The sequence below is a fragment of the Cherax quadricarinatus genome, chromosome 20, assembly GCF_038502225.1.
Source record: "Cherax quadricarinatus isolate ZL_2023a chromosome 20, ASM3850222v1, whole genome shotgun sequence".
In the NCBI taxonomy this organism is placed as follows: Eukaryota; Metazoa; Arthropoda; class Malacostraca; order Decapoda; family Parastacidae; genus Cherax; species Cherax quadricarinatus.
Window position 1 is genome coordinate 44,536,388 of NC_091311.1, and position 20,642 is coordinate 44,557,029.

General features: G+C 39.4%; 1 protein-coding gene across 4 annotated transcripts in view; it reads right to left on the bottom strand.

The window, feature by feature from the left end:
• Window positions 1–4,730: 4,730 nt before the first annotated feature.
• LOC128700584 (angiotensin-converting enzyme) overlaps window positions 4,731–20,642 on the bottom strand; it is a 56,901-nt gene continuing 40,989 nt past the window's right edge. The window contains exons 8-15 of one of the 4 annotated variants that reach the window (XR_011392239.1): window positions 15,077–15,246; window positions 13,850–13,974; window positions 11,941–12,184; window positions 9,663–9,761; window positions 8,099–8,239; window positions 7,286–7,452; window positions 5,176–6,271; window positions 4,731–5,099 (exon numbers count right to left, since the gene is read on the bottom strand). Coding sequence is in view for 2 of the 4 variants with exons in the window: in XM_070087043.1 (XP_069943144.1) it covers window positions 6,120–6,271; window positions 7,286–7,452; window positions 8,099–8,239; window positions 9,663–9,761; window positions 11,941–12,184; window positions 13,850–13,974; window positions 15,077–15,246 (1,098 nt within the window). In the remaining 2 variants the exon portion in view is untranslated. Of the gene's footprint in view, window positions 6,272–7,285; window positions 7,453–8,098; window positions 8,240–9,662; window positions 9,762–11,940; window positions 12,185–13,849; window positions 13,975–14,307; window positions 14,433–15,076; window positions 15,247–20,642 lie in introns of all 4 variants that reach the window. The other 3 variants (XR_011392238.1, XM_070087043.1, XM_070087044.1) reach the window with 3 other exon arrangements.

Below are 20,642 nucleotides of genomic sequence, written 5' to 3' on the forward strand. Positions count from 1 at the left end.
TATCAACAATGACACATTGCAATGGGATGCAACTTACAAATGAAATATTCCTGAGTTCCCTGAGAAAGAACAATCATTTCACATCACTAATTTTGCAAATGAAACTTCATGAAACAATTTCTATCCTTCTTTATGCACAGATTTACTTTACATATGGCACAGCAAAATGAGGATGTGACATGATTATTCTTTTTGCTGCAAAACTTGCATGAAAGCAGCTTACCTAGCACTGGCCAGTGACCTAGCTGTTTATCCAGCCTCACATATTTAGGCAAAGGGTCATTGTGGATGTCCTCATTCTTCCATTTGGTGTCTACTTGAGAAGCAAGATCATCTTGAAGCACTTCTTCATCAGGGTATTCCTCCATAGTAATACGTTTCTTCCTCTTGTTCAATTTTTGTTTTTTTGGTGGTGGCCCATCTTCCTCCTCCCCATCTGTTGACACCTCTGCATCTGGTGGCAAGAATTCATCCTCACTATCCAGGAAATCCAGGTCATCTGAGTCTTGATCTGAGTCAGTATCATCCCAAACACAGACAAATTTCGAGGTATCCTTGGAGGACTCACCGTAGAACAATTTCTTATTGATCTGGAAGGACAATAAAAACATTCTGTACACACCCAGACCATTACTGAATTCATATATACACTACCAAATTTTATGGAAATATTTATATACCGAAACTTGAAAACTGCACCTAAAAGGGCAGGAACGACTGTGCTTGGTCCTATTTTGTTGCACTTTTTTCATTTGCATGGTGCACTCGTAATATGCTTCACAACGCCTTCATATATATATCAAAATATGGCTAAACTATTCATTTACACACTAGACACACAAATCAGTACTTACCGACATTGTATTGGGTGAAATGCTTCAGTATATAAGGAGCACTATACCGAGAAACACGAGTTTTGGCGCCGGCAAGGTAGAAGTGTTTACATTCTGCTGTCTCGACCAATGGGAAGCGAGCAGCCGCCATCACCGCTCAGCCTGGGCGACTCAGGGAAGGTCTGTGATTGGTCAGAAATAGAGAATGGGAACCTAGATGCGCGGGGGGAGTTGGAGGACGTGCGCAAAAAACCACGTTATGAGGACCGACTACACTCGGTCCTGCCCGGTAATTAAACTAACTGGCATGGTTGGGAACCAAAACCAGTATGGTAGCAGGGAAAGTGGTCAGGCTTCAGACACCTTTTATTATACAGAAAAAAAAGAGTAGAAACGGATTGCCTGCACAAGTCAAAGCCTGTCTTACCTGGAGTTTACCTGGAGAGAGTTTCGGGGGTCAACGCCCCCGCGGCCCGGTCTGTGACCAGGCCTCCTGGTGGATCAGCGCCTGATCAACCAGGCTGTTGCTGCTGGCTGCACGCAAACCAACGTACGAGCCACAGCCCGGCTGATCAGGAACTGACTTTAGGTGCTTGTCCAGTGCCAGCTTGAAGACTGCCAGGGGTCTGTTGGTAATCCCCCTTATGTGTGCTGGGAGGCAGTTGAACAGTCTCGGGCCCCTGACACTTATTGTATGGTCTCTTAACGTGCTAGTGACACTCCTGCTTTTCATTGGGGGGATGGTGCATCGTCTGCCAAGTCTTTTGCTTTCGTAGTGAGTGATTTTCGTGTGCAAGTTCGGTACTAGTCCCTCTAGGATTTTCCAGGTGTATATAATCATGTATCTCTCCCTCCTGCGTTCCAGGGAATACAGGTTTAGAAACCTCAAGCGCTCCCAGTAATTGAGGTGTTTTATCTCCGTTATGCGCGCCGTGAAAGTTCTCTGTACATTTTCTAGGTCGGCAATTTCACCTGCCTTGAAAGGTGCTGTTAGAGTGCAGCAATATTCCAGCCTAGATAGAACAAGTGACCTGAAGAGTGTCATCATGGGCTTGGCCTCCCTAGTTTTGAAGTTTCTCATTATCCATCCTGTCATTTTTCTAGCAGATGCGATTGTATCAATCGCATCTGCTAGAAAAATGACAGGATGGATAATGAGAACCTTCAAAACTAGGGAGGCCAAGCCCATGATGACACTCTTCAGGTCACTTGTTCTATCTAGGCTGGAATATTGCTGCACACTAACAGCACCTTTCAAGGCAGGTGAAATTGCCGACCTAGAAAATGTACAGAGAACTTTCACGGCGCGCATAACGGAGATAAAACACCTCATGATGCGTGTCGTAAAAGGCGACTAAAATGCCGACAGCAAGGGGCTAGTAACCCCTTCTGTGTAAATTACTAAATGTAAAAAAGAGAAACTTTCATTTTTATTTTTAAGTCACCCTGCCTCGGTGGGATACGGCCGGTTTGTTGAAAAAAAATATAATCTTACATGGGAAAGCACTAAACTAAATCACCCCAATGGAAATAAGTCACTTTGACTTTTTTGGGTTATCCTCAGTTCTCTACACATATGCTGCTATGTATGATAATCTATGTAACTGTATTTGTGTATACCTGAATAAACTTACTCGTACCTGGAGTTTACCTGAAGAGAGTTCCGGGGGTCAGCGCCCCCCGCGGCCCGGTCTGTGACCAGGCCTTAATGTTCAATCTGTCAGACACTGCAACACAAGGGTATCTTGGTACAGACCTGCAATCAACTTCGACAACCTCCACTAGTGAGAACGGCTGGATTTGAGAGGGACCTGACCTCACAACATCTGAGTTCTTACCTCTTCTAGTGACCTACGTCTCACCTCTTGGCGCTATATAAGGCTCCAATTTGTCACTTCATCTCCATATTGTTTCCTACTATGGAACAATGCTCTTCTCCAGACTGAGGGACTGACCACCTCAAAACTTTAAGGGTGATGGACTGATTACATCGTCTTCAAGTATCTTCTGCTTCTATCAACTTTTCTGTACTCGACTGAAGAAGCCTACTGTGTAGGCGAAACGTTTCGAAATAAAGATACCTAACTGTTGCATATGTGTCTTACCTAACAACAGGCCTCATGGTGGATCAGAGCCTGATCAACCAGGCTGTTACTGCTGGCTGCACGCAATCCAACGTACGAGCCACAGCCCGGCTGGTCAGGTACCGACTTCACGTGCTTGTCCAGTGCCTGCTTGAAGACAGCCAGGGGTCTAATGGTAATCCCCCTTCTGTATGGAGTCAAAAATTACCTGGAAAGCAGGAGGATAACGAGACGTGACCAAGGAATGACGGGCAATCAGACGTAATCAAAGAATAAAAAAAAAAAGGCACAATACCGTGACTGGAACGATACACAAATAACCCGCAAATAGAAGAGAGGAACTTACGACGACGTTTCGGTCCGACTTGGACGGACCATTTGGCGTTGAGTCCCTCTTCACTAATGTCCCTCTGGATGATGCCCTTGATTTTCTTACAGAGAAAGCCAATGAAGGGTTTATCTCCCTATACCTACTGATGTCTTTCTTGATCTTATCCGCCTTTGCGTGGACTCTAATTCCTTTTCCTTCCAAGGGAAATGTTATTCTCAAACCTTCGGTGTCGCTATGGGCTCTCCTCTCTCTCCTGTCCTTGCGAATCTTTACATGGAATACTTTGAGACTGTTGTTCTTTCTACTACCAATGTGGGCCCTTCACTCTGGCTCCGATATGTAGATGACATCTTTGCTCTGTGGCCTCATGACTCTAGTCTCTTCCAATCATTTCTTGATGCTCTTAATAATCTTGCCCCTTTCATTAAGTTTAAAGCTAAATGGGAATCTAATTCCTTGCTTCCTTTCCTTGATGTTCATGTCCACCGCTCAGATACAGGTTTTGCCTGTACATGCCACACAGTAGCATGTACATTCACTACTTTTCTTATCATGCTTCCTCTGTCAAGAAAAGTGTTCTTATTTCCCTCTTTCTCCGTGCTCTCCGCATTCTGATCCTCAGTTCCTTCAATCAGAAATTTCCACTCTTCATAACTCATTTTCCCGTCTTGGCTACTCTTCCCATTTCATAGACTCTTGCTTTCTCACGTGCTGAACGTAATTTCTAAACTCCCAAAAAACCTCTCTACTCCTGGGAACTCTTCTGTCCCCTGTCTTCCCGACATTTCTGGTCTTTCTAATCTCAACAATTCTCTCCGTTCCTTAGACATCAAACTTACTTTCCGCCAGACTAACACTCTTCGCACTAATCTCGTTCATACCTCTCCTCCCTCTACAGATGTTCCTGGTGTCTACTCTATCTCTTCTTCCTCCTGTCCTCTTCAATACTTTGGAGAAACTGGCTGATCTCTTTCTGATAGAGAGCACAAAAGTAGTGTTAGGCTTGCCGATACTAACAATGCTCTCTTCTGTCACGTCACAGATCACAGCCATCCTATTGACTGTTCTGCTAAAACTGTCTTCCCTACTTCCAACTTCAACAGTCGCCGTCTGGTTAAATCCTCCCTAATACACAATTTTCCTTGTGTGAATCTTAGTCTTGGCTTCGTCCCAGTAGATGCCTTCCTTTCCCACTACATTGTAAAATGCTCCAAACTTCAGAACACCCGTGACTTAACCTGATTCCTCCTTAATTTTTTTTGTGGAGGGGAGAGAACCTATATATTGAGCCTCGGTGCTGGGGATTTAGTCCAGGGAACTGGTATTAGCCTCTCCTGCCTTGGATCCCACTTGACTCCCTACCATTCCTCCTAATTGAAATATAAATCTGCAGTGAAGTAAACTCACTACACCATAGGAAATATATTTTTTCCCTTCGTACATTTTATTTTGTCATTGTTAAACAGGAAAATAAAAAAATCATTAGAAATAATTTATTATTATTTACGTTATAATAGGTCAGCTTTATTCACCTTTCTATCGTTACGTGTTGTAAATATGATTTTTAATTAATATATGTATCTGTAAATGTGGTCACATGACGTTATTACCAATGATGCAAAGTTGTGGTTAATGGGATTTAAAGCCTATAGACTATACAAGGGTCATTAAGGCTGCAAGAAACCTCTGTATATACACCGAGAAGCATACACTTCTTAGTATATATACACAGAAGCATACACCTCTCAGTGTATATACACAGAATCAGTATATATGCACAGAAGCATACACCTCAATGTATATACACCGAGCAGCATACACCTCAGTGTATATGCACTGAGAAGCATACACCTCAGTATATGCTTCTCAGTGCATATACACCGAGAAGTATACACCTCTCAGTGTATATCAACTGAGAAGGATACACTTCTGTGTATATACACCGAGAAGTATACACCTCTCAGTGTATATCAACTGAGAAGCATACACTTCTGTGTATATACACTGAGTAGCATACACCTCTCTGTATATACACAGAAGTATACACCTCAGTATATATGCACTGAGAAGCATACACCTCTGTATATACACCGAGTATACACCTCTGTATATACACCGAATATACACCTCAGTGTATATACACCGAGTATACACCTCAGTGTATATACACCCAGTATACAACTCAGTGTATATACACCTCAGTATATATACACCGAGAAGTATATAAACCTCAGAAATATTCACCAGTTAGAACCGTTTATGGTATCATAATTATTTTATTAATTTAGTGTATAATAACATTTACTACATTACAATACATTAGTGTATTACAATGCATAGTGTATTACATGTGTATTATGCTCTATTAATGTATTATAATGCATTACAATTTATTATAATACATTAGTGTATTATAATACACTAGTATATTAAAATACATTATTATAATAATTTATTCCAAAATTGTACTAGCACTTAACCATAGGAGAGTGTACAGTTGTCAGGTACATACGGTTGTAATTCCTTTAAAACTAGAAAAATAGTCTCAACTCAGTAATCTGTTCAAAATTACAATAATATATTTCTCTTCTTTTGAAATATATTTTTCATCCTTTGTATGTACAAAACTATGAAGTTAATAAAAAGTTGTCCCTTAAAAATATAAACTATGTAGAATACAAAAATATACATATTGATATAGATATTTTCAAGAGTATTTTAGTGCCTAAAAAAATGTTCATTACGTACTATACTATTGTAGATAAATTTGTTTAATACAATTGCTTAAACGTTATATCAACAAATATTGTTTTATATTACTAAAGTTCTAATTATGTCTACGTGTTTTAACTTAACCAATGATACTTTGAATCAAAACTGAACAAAATGAAGAAGTGTGAAGAAGATGAGCAGGAGTGACCCAGGAGCTGAACCACCACCCACAACAACACCATCAGAAGCAGCAACACCTTCTTCACTCTTGGCTGTCTTTTTAACTACTTCTGACGTGCACAATATTTCATCTGTTGAGAGGAAAAATAAAACACTCAGCGGGTCAAGAATTTCCATCCCTTCAAGAACAATATAAGGAAAAATATTATAAATATTTATATATCAGCGGCCACTACTTTAGATTTAGGGATTTTTTTACGAACTTAGGCTAAAATATAGATACATATGTCGCTGTAATCAACACAATAAGTGTCCAGGGCCCAAGACTGTTCAACTGCCTCCCAGCATACATAAAGAGGATTACCAATAGACCCCTGGCTGTCGTCAAGAAGGCAATGGACAGGCACCTAAAGTCAGTACCTGACCAGCTGGGCTGTGGTTCGTACTTCAGTTTGCGTGCGGTCAGCAGTAACAGCCTGGTTGGTCAGACCCTGATCCACCACGTGACCTGGTCTCAGACCGAGCTGCGGGGGCGTTGACCCCCGAAATCCTCTCCAGGTATACTCCAAGTAATGGTAGTGATTAAATAAAAGTGAATACACACTTTGCGGTCCAGTCCCCCGACCCATTATGTGCTTCACATCTTTTGACCACCCACAGGATAGATATGTAGTGCATAATAGTTATTAAACTGAACACACAATTCTTTACAAAACTCATTCCTTAGGTACACCTCACACTATTATCACTAAATTAACTATAAACTCAAATTAGCTTCAAATTTAGGTTGGATAAATATATGAGTGGGAGGGGTTGGATTTGATTGGGACTTGCAAATGAGTGGATAGAGTTATCAGAGCTTATTTCTTGGAAGGCATTGAAAATTGGGTTGGGCAAATGTTTTGTTAGTGGGATGGATTGTCAAGGACCTGCCTAGTATGGGCCAACAGGCCTGCTGCAGTGATCCTCCTTTCTTATGTTCTTTTGTTCTTATGTAATTACGTCAAACTGACTTCATCATCAAAACCTTTCAATAACTTTATACTACTACGTGTAAAATCGTTTGCATTTTTTTCCGGAATAAAACTTATTGTACACATTTGGTAGACAAGGAAGGACGAAAATTTTGAGTTAGATTCACTTACCAGTTTCCCAGCCGATAAACTCTCCATGACGCTCATTGTCCTTAGCAAGCCACAGCTCCAGTGGTTTAAAGTACTCTCTGATAACTGAGGCATCCATCTTACGAGTGCCTGTCAATATCTCCAACGCCTCGGGCCACTCCTTCGATGACCCTAACTGCAGCATATCTCTGTACAGTAAAAAAATGTAAATAAAACGACGTTAAAGAACAAAAAAGCACAATACTGCGACTGAAACAATACACAAATATCTCGTACATAAGAAACGTCGTCATAAGCTTCTCTGTCCTATGTGTGGAAAACGACTGTTATTTCAATCTTCTTAAAAAAGAATTGAAAACTTTTTACTTCGATGGTATAGCCTAATAAAATGAATAACTGCCCCAAAGACCAAACCCGGGACCTGTGGGCTTTGACCCCTCAAGGAAGGTTCCTTGATGTTGGTGAGGGGCTCTTGATTTAGGGAATTGGATCTGTGCTCCAGTTCCCCGAATTAAGCCTGAATGCCTTCCACATCCCCCCAGGCGCTGTATAATCTCAGGGTTTAGCGCTCCCCCCTTGATAGTAATAATAATAATAATAATAATAATAATAATAATAATGTGGGCTGTGAACCAGATGGCCTCACTTCTGAGCTACCCCCTTCCCCCTCCAGGTTTTATGCAGTATTTTAGTTTAAAAGAACAGAGGATGGGTGGAGATAAGGGGGAGGGGGCAACTCTTGTATAGTTCTGGCTTTGAACAGCTTGATTATAAAGGACCACTATGTCGACCTACACAGAGCCATACACAAATTTAAATAATGCCTTGACTGACCCCAGGGCATTGCCAGCCTCAGTGGAATGGTCGATGTCACACTTGTGCAGTGGTTTGGAAGGATCCAGTGGGTCATACTCTCCTGCCTTTATGCAAAGTGCCTTGTGGAACTGGAACTGCACCACAAAACTTACAAAGTACCTGGAATAAAAGATATTTTCATATTTGACTAACCATAATAGCAACACGATTCACAGCGGAAATTAATAGTTATAAATACAGTATTTTGTAAAGAATTTTTAAAAATGGAACAATTACTTCACATCTGTGCATATTAAGTTATATCTGAATCTCTCTCATTATATGCTGTTCACTGTCTTCCACCATAGTCATGTTAATAAAACATGCAGTATAACACTCGTATATTGCATACACTAATCTATATTCTATTGCCTAGTTAGGTAGTTCATGCATGGTCTTGTTATAGTTTTAATTTTACACAAATCTAGACACTCTTCTAAGCATGTAATGTCCTTTTCAGGTAAACGCATGCACGCACGCACCCACCGAGGTATTCCTTTTCGCAAACGACGTGAAATTAATAAGGAAAATACAAACGGACGAGAACCAGTAAAGACTGCAAATGGATCTGGACAGGCTACAAGCCTGGTCCGACAAATGGCGCCTGGAGTTTAACCTCACCAAGTGCAAAGTTATGAAGCTTGAGGAAGGACAAAGAAGACCGCAGACGTAGTACAGGCTTCGGGGGCGAAGGCTGCAACCACATAACTGCTGCAACAAATGTGCATCTCGTAAATCTAAGGATAGCGTTTTGACATTTAAGAAGTCATTCACAACATTGTATGTAGTGCACGTCAGGCCCATATTGGAGGACGCAACACCAGTAGGGAACCCACATCTGGTCAACTGGTCAAGCACGTCAAAAAATTGAAGAAGGTGCAGAGGTTTGCAATACGACTAGTCCCGGAGCTAAGGGGTATATCCTATGAGGAGAGGTTAAGTGAACTCAACCTGATGACACTGGAGGACGGGAAGACTATGGAGGATATGATAACGTGCAAAATATCGAGAGTAGTTGACAAGGTGAACAGGGACAGAATGCCTCAGAGATGGGAAATAGGAACAAGACGTCCCAACTCTTAGTTGAAAACTCAGATGAGTCAGAGGGATGTTAGGAAACATTTATTCAGCCTTAGAGTTGTAAGGAAGTGAAATAATCTAGAGAGTGAACTGGTAGAGACGGGATCCATAATTAGCTTTAAAAAGAAGTGCGATAAAGCTCTTGAAGCCAGGAGAGTGGACCTAGCAGCGACCAGCAAAGAGGTAGGGCCAGGAGATGTGAATCGACCCCTGCAACTACATACAGGTGAGTACACACACATACACACACACTCTCTCCCTTAATTATTTTCTGTCTGTTGCATTTCTACTCAGTAAAATTCCCGGACTGAACATTTTCATTGTTTTAAAACTACATTTAACCTTTAAAATCTGTTAATATACTAAAATTACCACCAAAGGCTTTTTTTTCTGCTTAACCTAAGATGAAAATTTTCCATGTAGAAGAGAAATATTCTACTATATAAAGTACCTTTGTACTTACCTGATATATGGCGTATTTCCAGGAATGTGGTATTTCGCACCAGGGTCGAAGTCATATTCAGAACGTTGCACGGGAGGCTTAATTCCCTGTAACTTATACCTGAAATTAAAGATTACATAACATTTTAAATATAAATTGAGAAAGCTACAAAAGTTAAGAGTATACTACAATTGACTTCACAGCTACACTGAAAAAAAATTATTTTAATAATTTTATATTACCATCTTTAGTATCCGTACTTTCTTACGTGACAGACTTGACATTGCATTATTTATGTGAATAGTGTAGGCAGTCACACACATTGTTATGGTAGGGAGTGCAAGCTTCATAAACGTCAAGGACATTATCTGTAGCGTCTTATGTTAGGTAGGCCACAAGCTACCCTTGTTTGCTCGCCATTTATGGAACCGAATACACTATACATGTGCTTTCCCTCACGTTTAAGTTTGATGGTTATGACCTTGCCACTCTGCCTGTATCTTTTCTCGGGTAGTGAAAGTGACGAATCGGAGCTCAGCAGCTGTCCCCAGGGATGACGTGTCTCATCCCTCTGAAGTATTTTGGGAGGCTCTAAAATGATGGGTGGAGGTGTAAGCAAACCCTCGAGTCAAGAGTTTCCATGGTTTCCGCAAACCCTTACGACTGTTTGGTAAAAGGAATGGATGCAACTAACGTGACATTTTATTGTGGCAACTTTTCGCTCTCCAGGAGCTTTGTCAAGCCGTGTGTCTATTTACCTAACATTTTGTTGGTAATTCTACCATTATTGCCCTTACGACTGATTCCTTTATGATATAAGCTGCAAACATGGACGTTTTCAGTCAGCATGACTAGTGTCTCTGCAGCGGCGTTGTAAGGGGAGGGCCACCCCTGGTGACACTAATGCCCAAAACAGTGCTGCAGCAACATAAGAGAAAAATCCTTTGTTTCTATATAGCCTATTGTATGATTACAGAGTACAAGTAGGCCTATATAGGGAAAATCAATGACGCTATACGAAAAACTACGATAAATCGATAATTTTATTTACGATATTTTGGAGAAAACATTAATCCACCTGGCATCACTATGATCACTCATCACTGACTGAAATATGCAAGAATGAGCTCATGCTTGAAATACCAAGACTAAGGAGGCACCTGCAAGCTGCTGATGTTGAGCTTGAAAAAGTTAAGCACTGGATTGCATTGGCCTCACTAACATTCATAGCTGAATGGGATTTCATTGAATCTCTTCCAACTCTGACACTCTGCCTGAGGTTGTTCCTTATTATGTGTTTCTGTGGCTTCTTGTGAAAGGAGTTTCTCGAAATTAAAGCTGATTAAAAACTATTTACGGTCCACAATGATTCAATCCAGAATCTCTGACTTAGCAATGTTATCCATAGAAAATGGGTCAGTTGACAGCACTGATCTGATGATGTGATAGATGATTTTGCAGGATTGAAGACAAGGAAATGTAAGATATGATTCATCGAGATGTTACCTGTACTTAAGGCCAATCGGAACTAGTGTTTCTCTGATTGCAATGTTTTTCTTTATTTTTCAAGTTTTTTGCATTGTTGAAGATGAATTAATGTAGGATCTGTTGCCTGTACTAGAAGTGGAATTTGAGTTTATGTTTCCTCAATATTACTTCGATTATTTATTTTATCATTAATAAAGTTGAGAAGTATTCTCATGGCCGGTGATCACCCCTTGTGATCGTATATGGGCCTATATTTATGAAGAGCAAGGTTGTGGTTGCCCAGTGCTAGGCAACCAGTTCCTGTCACTGACTTGGCTCGCGGATTGCCACCTCAGTTCTACAGTTTCGTCCACCGTCATTTTGGATGTCAACGGTAAAGTTTTCGTGGGCCGCTGGAGCTGCACCCAACAACGCAGTCAGGATTTCAATATACGAGGAGGGTTTTAAAAATCATAAGATACTGAAAAGATTAAAGGATTCTTTTTAAAACCATATGATTATCAGTATAAACGTGAAATTTCTTAAAAGTTTTGTGCTTTCATGGACACTAATCACTACAATAGTGAAAATTATCTATTAACTGAAAAAAAGTGAAACATATGTAGGAGGCAACAGAGAATATTCTTATTCTCTGTTGAGAATGTGTGAGAATGTTCTTACTAAGACATATAAAGGTGTGTTTTGGGTGCATTCCAAATAGGTGAAAACTATAATACACGAACAACGGCACCTTTATATTTAAGTATAAAGAAAATTATTTCATCGACATTATTGGCAGATAAATTAAAGGGCCAAACCATATTAATTTTACCTGAGATCCCACCAGGCACAGTTCCAGTCATTTTCAAGAGTTTTGCCACTGAACACATCCCATCGCCACAAGTCTATCAGGTATCCAAAAGGCAGGAAAGTTATTTTGCTAAGTGCCATGCTCAAAAGGAAGTTGATATCCGCCTCAGGATCGTCTTGAACTTCGTTAAGCAAACCAATCTTTAGAAGATGTTTTGGTGTGGAAACACTCAAGGCCAGCACGTCTCCTACAGCCTCGTGGAACCCTGCCACAAATATTCGATATTTATAGCTGCCTCACTTTATGAGGACAAGTTTATTATACACTACATTAAACAAACATACTGTATCTTAAACTCATTAATAAATTAATGCTCAGATTTTGCAACTATGAAACTGCAGTAATAATAGACTGACTGCGCTTACTATTTTCTTTCTGCAGAAACTAATATATTTTTTCTTTTGGTCCAACATATTTTCTAGTATTTAACGATCTGCAGAACATTCAAGCTAATCTTTATCATTTACAACACAAAAAACCCATACTACAGTATATTGAAAAACTACTTACACCCCTTAAAACAGTGCTACATACACATATGACTTCAGTAACAGGCAGTGAGAAAGCTATGCACAATACAGCAGAGGGAGGGGGACAAATTTACTGACACGGTACTTTGATATGTAGACATTTCAAGCATTTTGATGACCACAAAAAACTATTCATTAGTTATACTTTATAAGGCTTATATCTTTCTTCACTGATTTTTCTGACTATATAATTGCTGGTTTATTGTATCCGCATTTTTGTCTCTGAATTTACGATGGAACTTTTTTTTTTTCACTTATGTGGTATACAGACTAGTATCATACGGTTATTCAATAAATGCATGCGATTAGTTACATCAGTACTTCATGTATAAATAGAAAAGTTGCTTAAATGTATTACATACAGACATGCACCTCCCTTGATCCACTTCCTACGCCTCCTTCACCCCTTTCCTACATTTTCCATCCTTCTTCCCCTCTTTACCAGGGCTCTGATCATAGTTTGACTCCATTAAGTGCACCTACCTTGACTAACTCACTGTCTAACTAATGACTAACTCACTGACTGATTACTAACTTAGTCTGATTTGTTTCTATCTCACTGTTTGACTGGCTCAGTAACTCAGTCCGATTGGTTACAAACTCAGCGTTTGAGTGACACACTAACTCACTGATTAGTTAATAATTCACTGTCTGACTGGTTGACTAACAGATTGACTGTCTTACTGTTTCACTAACTAGATGCTTACTTTTAGAACTCATTTTCCTGCTTGACTGTTGGAAACTGTGTGAGTACTCCTAGTGCTACGTGTTCCCTAATGTCTGAATTTATATAATATTCCCCACCACTGAGAGTTTGTTGTATATCAAGGTGATTAGGAACGAAAGTGAGAAAATAAGTGTATGAATTTAGCCTCGCCTTCTGTGCCCAAATGATTAGGGTCTTGTATATAGGTGCCCTATAACGCTAGTTGTGCGGTGGCAGCAATAGCGACCAACGTGACTAGAAACAGCCCCTAGAAGCCTAGCCAAAAATACTCAAGTGTGAGCTGTGAAGGAGTCCCCCTCAAGGAAGGTTCCTTGATGTTGGTGAGGGGCTCTTGATTTAGGGAATTGGATCTGTGCTCCAGTTCCCCGAATTAAGCCTGAATGCCTTCCACATCCCCCCCAGGCGCTGTATAATCCTCCGGGTTTAGCGCTTCCCCCTTGATTATAATAATAATAATGTGAAGGAGTCCGCAACTAGGTATATTAATTAATTTACCTGTTCCAGGAATTCACTCCTCTTAATAGAACTCTGAACTTGAACCAAACTTTATGTTAACTAAAGCTATTTGTTCATAAATTCTCTACTATATTATTTTTTTTCTGGATACTGTCACCTGGGTTGGCTCCGTTTCGAAACACCCCAGGGAGATGCTTGTACTGCAGGTAGTATTCTATATGGCCCATTTCATGATGAACTGTTATCAGGTCATTCATGGTCACATCCGTACACTGTTTGATCCTGAGGAACCAAGTCATGTTAATAGTGAAAGTCATGTGTAGAACAGTGATTAACATTAAAAATGATGGAGTGTAAATAAAACATTTCATACGTAGCTCTTAATATATGAAATGCTTTACAGTGCTCGAATCCACCGTTAATATGAAAAAAAAAATGCATTTAACATGAAACTGTGACATTTATTTGCGTCTTAATGTGCGTTTTGTCGTAGGTCACACCTCAAATGCAACATTAAAATATCAGTTACTAAAATCTTGTTAAACTACACAAATAATGTTTGTAACCTGTAACACGGTCGTCACATTTCATGCCAAAGCATAAAGTTTACCTTACCTGGGTTAGCACCATCACGGAAAGCTTTAGGAAGGTTTTGGTACTGAAGAAAGTACTCGACATGACCCATCTCGTGGTGCACGGTAATCAGGTCGTTCATGGTCACCTCCGTGCACTGCTTTATTCTTAAATAATCAGGGCACTATCTTAACATTCTAATAAAAATACTAAACATTTTAGGCCAATACTTAAAATGACCACTATCTGAGCACTATCCAAATGAAGTAAAACAATTAGCTGAATTCACTTACGAGTTTAACAAGGCCAATACAAGCTAACATCTAATGATACAGATAGTTTTTTCACTGTAATGATTAAAATAGTGAAATTGGAAAACTAAACTAAGAGTATAATTAACATACATTTAAAAGACATGCCCCTAAAATTCAAATAACATAAGCAAAATGCTACAGCAATGTATAAGGCTGAAGTGATGACCGGAAAGGTTAGAGTATGACAGAGATTAACAATATAGCACGCAAGTCTTGGAAAATTAGTAAAACAAGTTCTGAAAAGTTTTATTTTTAAAAAATAATACTAAAGTTATAAATATTTTAATTGATAATTGAATTCCTAAATATATATTTTTTTATAATGGAACATACTGGCCAGCAGGGGAGAGAAACAACCGTTTTATTTTTTGCTGGACCCTGGTGTGAAAAAAAATTAAAAAGAAAAACATTGTAGAGGTGATATTAATATTTTAAAGTTCACTTAGAGCTACTATTAAATAACTGATATTAAGACACTTAAAAAAACAATACTATACCTGAAATCTTTGGCATTGCAGAAGTCCCAAGCAGATGCATGACACACCAAGTCACGTCCTTGTGGTTTTTCTATTATGGAGTGTTGCCAAAACTCTGGTGGCATTCTCGTCAAATTGAGTGAAACGAAGAACTCTTCAGATAGCTCAAACATTCTCCTGGGTGTGTAACCCTAGACAAAAATAATTCTTTTATTAGAGTATTGTATAAAATTTGTTAAAGTGTTTCCTTTTCGGGTCACCCTACCTCGGTGGGAGACGGCAAGTGTTATATATATATATATATATATATATATATATATATATATATATATATATATATATATATATATATATATATATATATATATATATATATATATATATATATATATATATATATATATATATATATATATATATATATATATATATATATATATATATATATATTGAATCAAGTGTGAGAGTAATGGTGGTTGGGGATTTCAATGCTAAAGTGGGTAAAAATGTTATGGAGGGAGTAGTAGGTAAATTTGGGGTGCCAGGGGTAAATGTAAATGGGGAGCCTTTAATTGAGCTATGTGTAGAAAGAGATTTGGTAATAAGTAATACATATTTTATGAAAAAGAGGATAAATAAATATACAAGGTATGATGTAGCACGTAATGAAAGTAGTTTATTAGATTATGTATTGGTGGATAAAAGGTTGATGGGTAGGCTCCAGGATGTACATGTTTATAGAGGGGCAACTGATATATCAGATCATTATTTAGTTGTAGCTACAGTTAGAGTAAGAGGTAGATGGGGAAAGAGGAAGGTGGCAACAACAAGTAAGAGGGAGGTGAAAGTGTATAAACTAAGGGAGGAGGAAGTTCGGGTGAGATATAAGCGACTATTGGCAGAAAGGTGGGCTGGTGCAAAGATGAGTAGTGGGGGGGTTGAAGAGGGTTGGAATAATTTTAAAAATGCAGTATTAGAATGTGGGGCAGAAGTTTGTGGTTATAGGAGGGTGGGGGCAGGACGAAAGAGGAGTAATTGGTGGAATGATGAAGTAAAGGGTGTGATAAAAGAGAAAAAGTTAGCTTATGAGAGGTTTTTAGAAAGCAGAAGTGTTATAAGAGCAGAGTATATGGAGAGTGGTGAGAGAGTGTAAAAGGAGAGCAGATGATAGAGTGGGAGAGGCTCTGTCAAGAAATTTTGATGAAAATAAGAAAAAAATTGGAGTGAGATAAACAAGTTAAGAAAGCCTAGGGAAAGTATGGATTTGTCAGTTAAAAACAGAGTAGGGGAGTTAGTAGATGGGGAGATGGAGGTATTAGGTAGATGGCGAGAATATTTTGAGGAACTTTTAAATGTTAAGGAAGAAAGAGAGGCAGTAATTTCATGCACTGGTCAGGGAGGTATACCATCTTTTAGGAGTGAAGAAGAGCAGAATGTAAGTGTGGGGGAGGTACGTGAGGCATTACGTAAAATGAAAGGGGGTAAAGCAGCTGGAACTGATGGGATCATGACAGAAATGTTAAAAGCAGGGGGGGGATATAGTGTTGGAGTGGTTGGTACTTTTGTTTAATAAATGTATGAAAGAGGGGAAGGTACCTAGGGATTGGCGGAGAGCATGTATAGTCCCTTTATATAAAGGGAAAGGGGACAAAAGAGACTGTAAAAATTATAGAGGAATAAGTTTACTGAGTATACCAGGAAAAGTGTACGGTAGGGTTATAATTGAAAGAATTAGAGGTAAGACAGAATGTAGGATTGCGGATGAGCAAGGAGGTTTCAGAGAGGGTAGGGGATATGTAGATCAAGTGTTTACATTGAAGCATATATGTGAACAGTATTTAGATAAAGGTAGGGAAGTTTTTATTGCATTTATGGATTTAGAAAAGGCATATGATAGAGTGGATAGAGGAGCAATGTGGCAGATGTTGCAAGTATATGAAATAGGTGGTAAGTTATTAAATGCTGTAAAGAGTTTTTATGAGGATAGTGAGGCTCGGGTTAGGGTGTGTAGAAGAGAGGGAGACTACTTCCCGGTAAAAGTAGGTCTTAGACAGGGATGTGTAATGTCACCATGGTTGTTTAATATATTTATAGATGGGGTTGTAAAGGAAGTAAATGCTAGGGTGTTCGGGAGAGGGGTGGGATTAAATTTTTGGGAATCAAATTCAAAATGGGAATGGACACAGTTACTTTTTGCTGATGATACTGTGCTTATGGGAGATTCTAAAGAAAAATTGCAAAGGTTAGTGGATGAGTTTGGGAATGTGTGTAAAGGTAGAAAGTTGAAAGTGAACATAGAAAAGAGTAAGGTGATGAGGGTGTCAAATGATTTAGATAAAGAAAAATTGGATATCAAATTGGGGAGGAGGAGTATGGAAGAAGTGAATGTTTTCAGATACTTGGGAGTTGACGTGTCGGCGGATGGATTTATGAAGGATGAGGTTAATCATAGAATTGATGAGGGAAAAAAGGTGAGTGGTGCGTTGAGGTATATGTGGAGTCAAAAAACGTTATCTATGGAGGCAAAGAAGGGAATGTATGAAAGTATAGTAGTACCAACACTCTTATATGGGTGTGAAGCTTGGGTGGTAAATGCAGCAGCGAGGAGACGGTTGGAGGCAGTGGAGATGTCCTGTTTAAGGGCAATGTGTGATGTAAATATTATGCAGAAAATTCGGAGTGTGGAAATTAGGAAAAGGTGTGGAGTTAATAAAAGTATTAGTCAGAGGGCAGAAGAGGGGTTGTTGAGGTGGTTTGGTCATTTAGAGAGAATGGATCAAAGTAGAATGACATGGAAAGAATATAAATCTATAAGGGAAGGAAGGCGGGGTAGGGGTCGTCCTGGAAAGGGTTGGAGAGAGGGGGTAAAGGAGGTTTTGTGGGCAAGGGGCTTGGACTTCCAGCAAGCGTGCGTGAGCGTGTTAGATAGGAGTGAATGGAGACGAATGATACTTGGGACCTGACGATCTGTTGGAGTGTGAGCAGGGTAATATTTAGTGAAGGGATTCAGGGAAACCGGTTATTTTCATATAGTCGGACTTGAGTCCTGGAAATGGGAAGTACAATGCCTGCACTTTAAAGGAGGGGTTTGGGATATTGGCAGTTTGGAGGGATATGTTGTGTATCTTTATATGTGTATGCTTCTAAACTGTTGTATTCTGAGCACCTCTGCAAAAACAGTGATAATGTGTGAGTGTGGTGAAAGTGTTGAATGATGATGAAAGTATTTTCTTTTTGGGGATTTTCTTTCTTTTTTTTTGGGTCACCCTGCCTCGGTGGGAGACGGCCGACTTGTTGAAATATATATATATATATACACACATATATATATATATATATATATATATATATATATAAATGATAATGGGAGCCCTTTGATTGAACTTTGTATAGAAAGGGGTTTAGTTATAGGTAATACATATTTTAAGAAAAAGAGGATAAATAAGTATACACGATATGATGTAGGGCGAAATGACAGTAGTTTGTTGGATTATGTATTGGTAGATAAAAGACTGTTGAGTAGACTTCAGGATGTACATGTTTATAGAGGGGCCACAGATATATCAGATCACTTTCTAGTTGTAGCTATACTGAGAGTAAAAGGTAGATGGGATACAAGGAGAATAGAAGCATCAGGGAAGAGAGAGGTGAAGGTTTATAAACTAAAAGAGAAGGCAGTTAGGGTAAGATATAAACAGCTATTGGAGGATAGATGGGCTAATGAGAGCATAGGCAATGGGGTCGAAGAGGTATGGGGTAGGTTTAAAAATGTAGTGTTAGAGTGTTCAGCAGAAGTTTGTGGTTACAGGAAAGTGGGTGCAGGAGGGAAGAGGAGCGATTGGTGGAATGATGATGTAAAGAGAGTAGTAAGGGAGAAAAAGTTAGCATATGAGAAGTTTTTACAAAGTAGAAGTGATGCAAGGAGGGAAGAGTATATGGAGAAAAAGAGAGAAGTTAAGAGAGTGGTGAAGCAATGTAAAAAGAGAGCAAATGAGAGAGTGGGTGAGATGTTATCAACAAATTTTGTTGAAAATAAGAAAAAGTTTTGGAGTGAGATTAACAAGTTAAGAAAGCCTAGAGAACAAATGGATTTGTCAGTTAAAAATAGGAGAGGAGAGTTATTAAATGGAGAGTTAGAGGTATTGGGAAGATGGAAGGAATATTTTGAGGAATTGTTAAATGTTGATGAAGATAGGGAAGCTGTGATTTCGTGTATAGGGCAAGGAGGAATAACATCTTGTAGGAGTGAGGAAGAGCCAGTTGTGAGTGTGGGGGAAGTTCGTGAGGCAGTAGGTAAAATGAAAGGGGGTAAGGCAGCCGGGATTGATGGGATAAAGATAGAAATGTTAAAAGCAGGTGGGGATATAGTTTTGGAGTGGTTGGTGCAATTATTTAATAAATGTATGGAAGAGGGTAAGGTACCTAGGGATTGGCAGAGAGCATGCATAGTTCCTTTGTATAAAGGCAAAGGGGATAAAAGAGAGTGCAAAAATTATAGGGGGATAAGTCTGTTGAGTGTACCTGGTAAAGTGTATGGTAGAGTTATAATTGAAAGAATTAAGAGTAAGACGGAGAATAGGATAGCAGATGAACAAGGAGGCTTTAGGAAAGGTAGGGGGTGTGTGGACCAGGTGTTTACAGTGAAACATATAAGTGAACAGTATTTAGATAAGGCTAAAGAGGTCTTTGTGGCATTTATGGATTTGGAAAAGGCGTATGACAGGGTGGATAGGGGGGCAATGTGGCAGATGTTGCAAGTGTATGGTGTAGGAGGTAGGTTACTGAAAGCAGTGAAGAGTTTTTACGAGGATAGTGAGGCTCAAGTTAGAGTATGTAGGAAAGAGGGAAATTTTTTCCCAGTAAAAGTAGGCCTTAGACAAGGATGTGTGATGTCACCGTGGTTGTTTAATATATTTATAGATGGGGTTGTAAGAGAAGTAAATGCGAGGGTCTTGGCAAGAGGCGTGGAGTTAAAAGATAAAGAATCACACACAAAGTGGGAGTTGTCACAGCTGCTCTTTGCTGATGACACTGTGCTCTTGGGAGATTCTGAAGAGAAGTTGCAGAGATTGGTGGATGAATTTGGTAGGGTGTGCAAAAGAAGAAAATTAAAGGTGAATACAGGAAAGAGTAAGGTTATGAGGATAACAAAAAGATTAGGTGATGAAAGATTGAATATCAGATTGGAGGGAGAGAGTATGGAGGAGGTGAACGTATTCAGATATTTGGGAGTGGACGTGTCAGCGGATGGGTCTATGAAAGATGAGGTGAATCATAGAATTGATGAGGGAAAAAGAGTGAGTGGTGCACTTAGGAGTCTGTGGAGACAAAGAACTTTGTCCTTGGAGGCAAAGAGGGGAATGTATGAGAGTATAGTTTTACCAACGCTCTTATATGGGTGTGAAGCGTGGGTGATGAATGTTGCAGCGAGGAGAAGGCTGGAGGCAGTGGAGATGTCATGTCTGAGGGCAATGTGTGGTGTGAATATAATGCAGAGAATTCGTAGTTTGGAAGTTAGGAGGAGGTGCGGGATTACCAAAACTGTTGTCCAGAGGGCTGAGGAAGGGTTGTTGAGGTGGTTCGGACA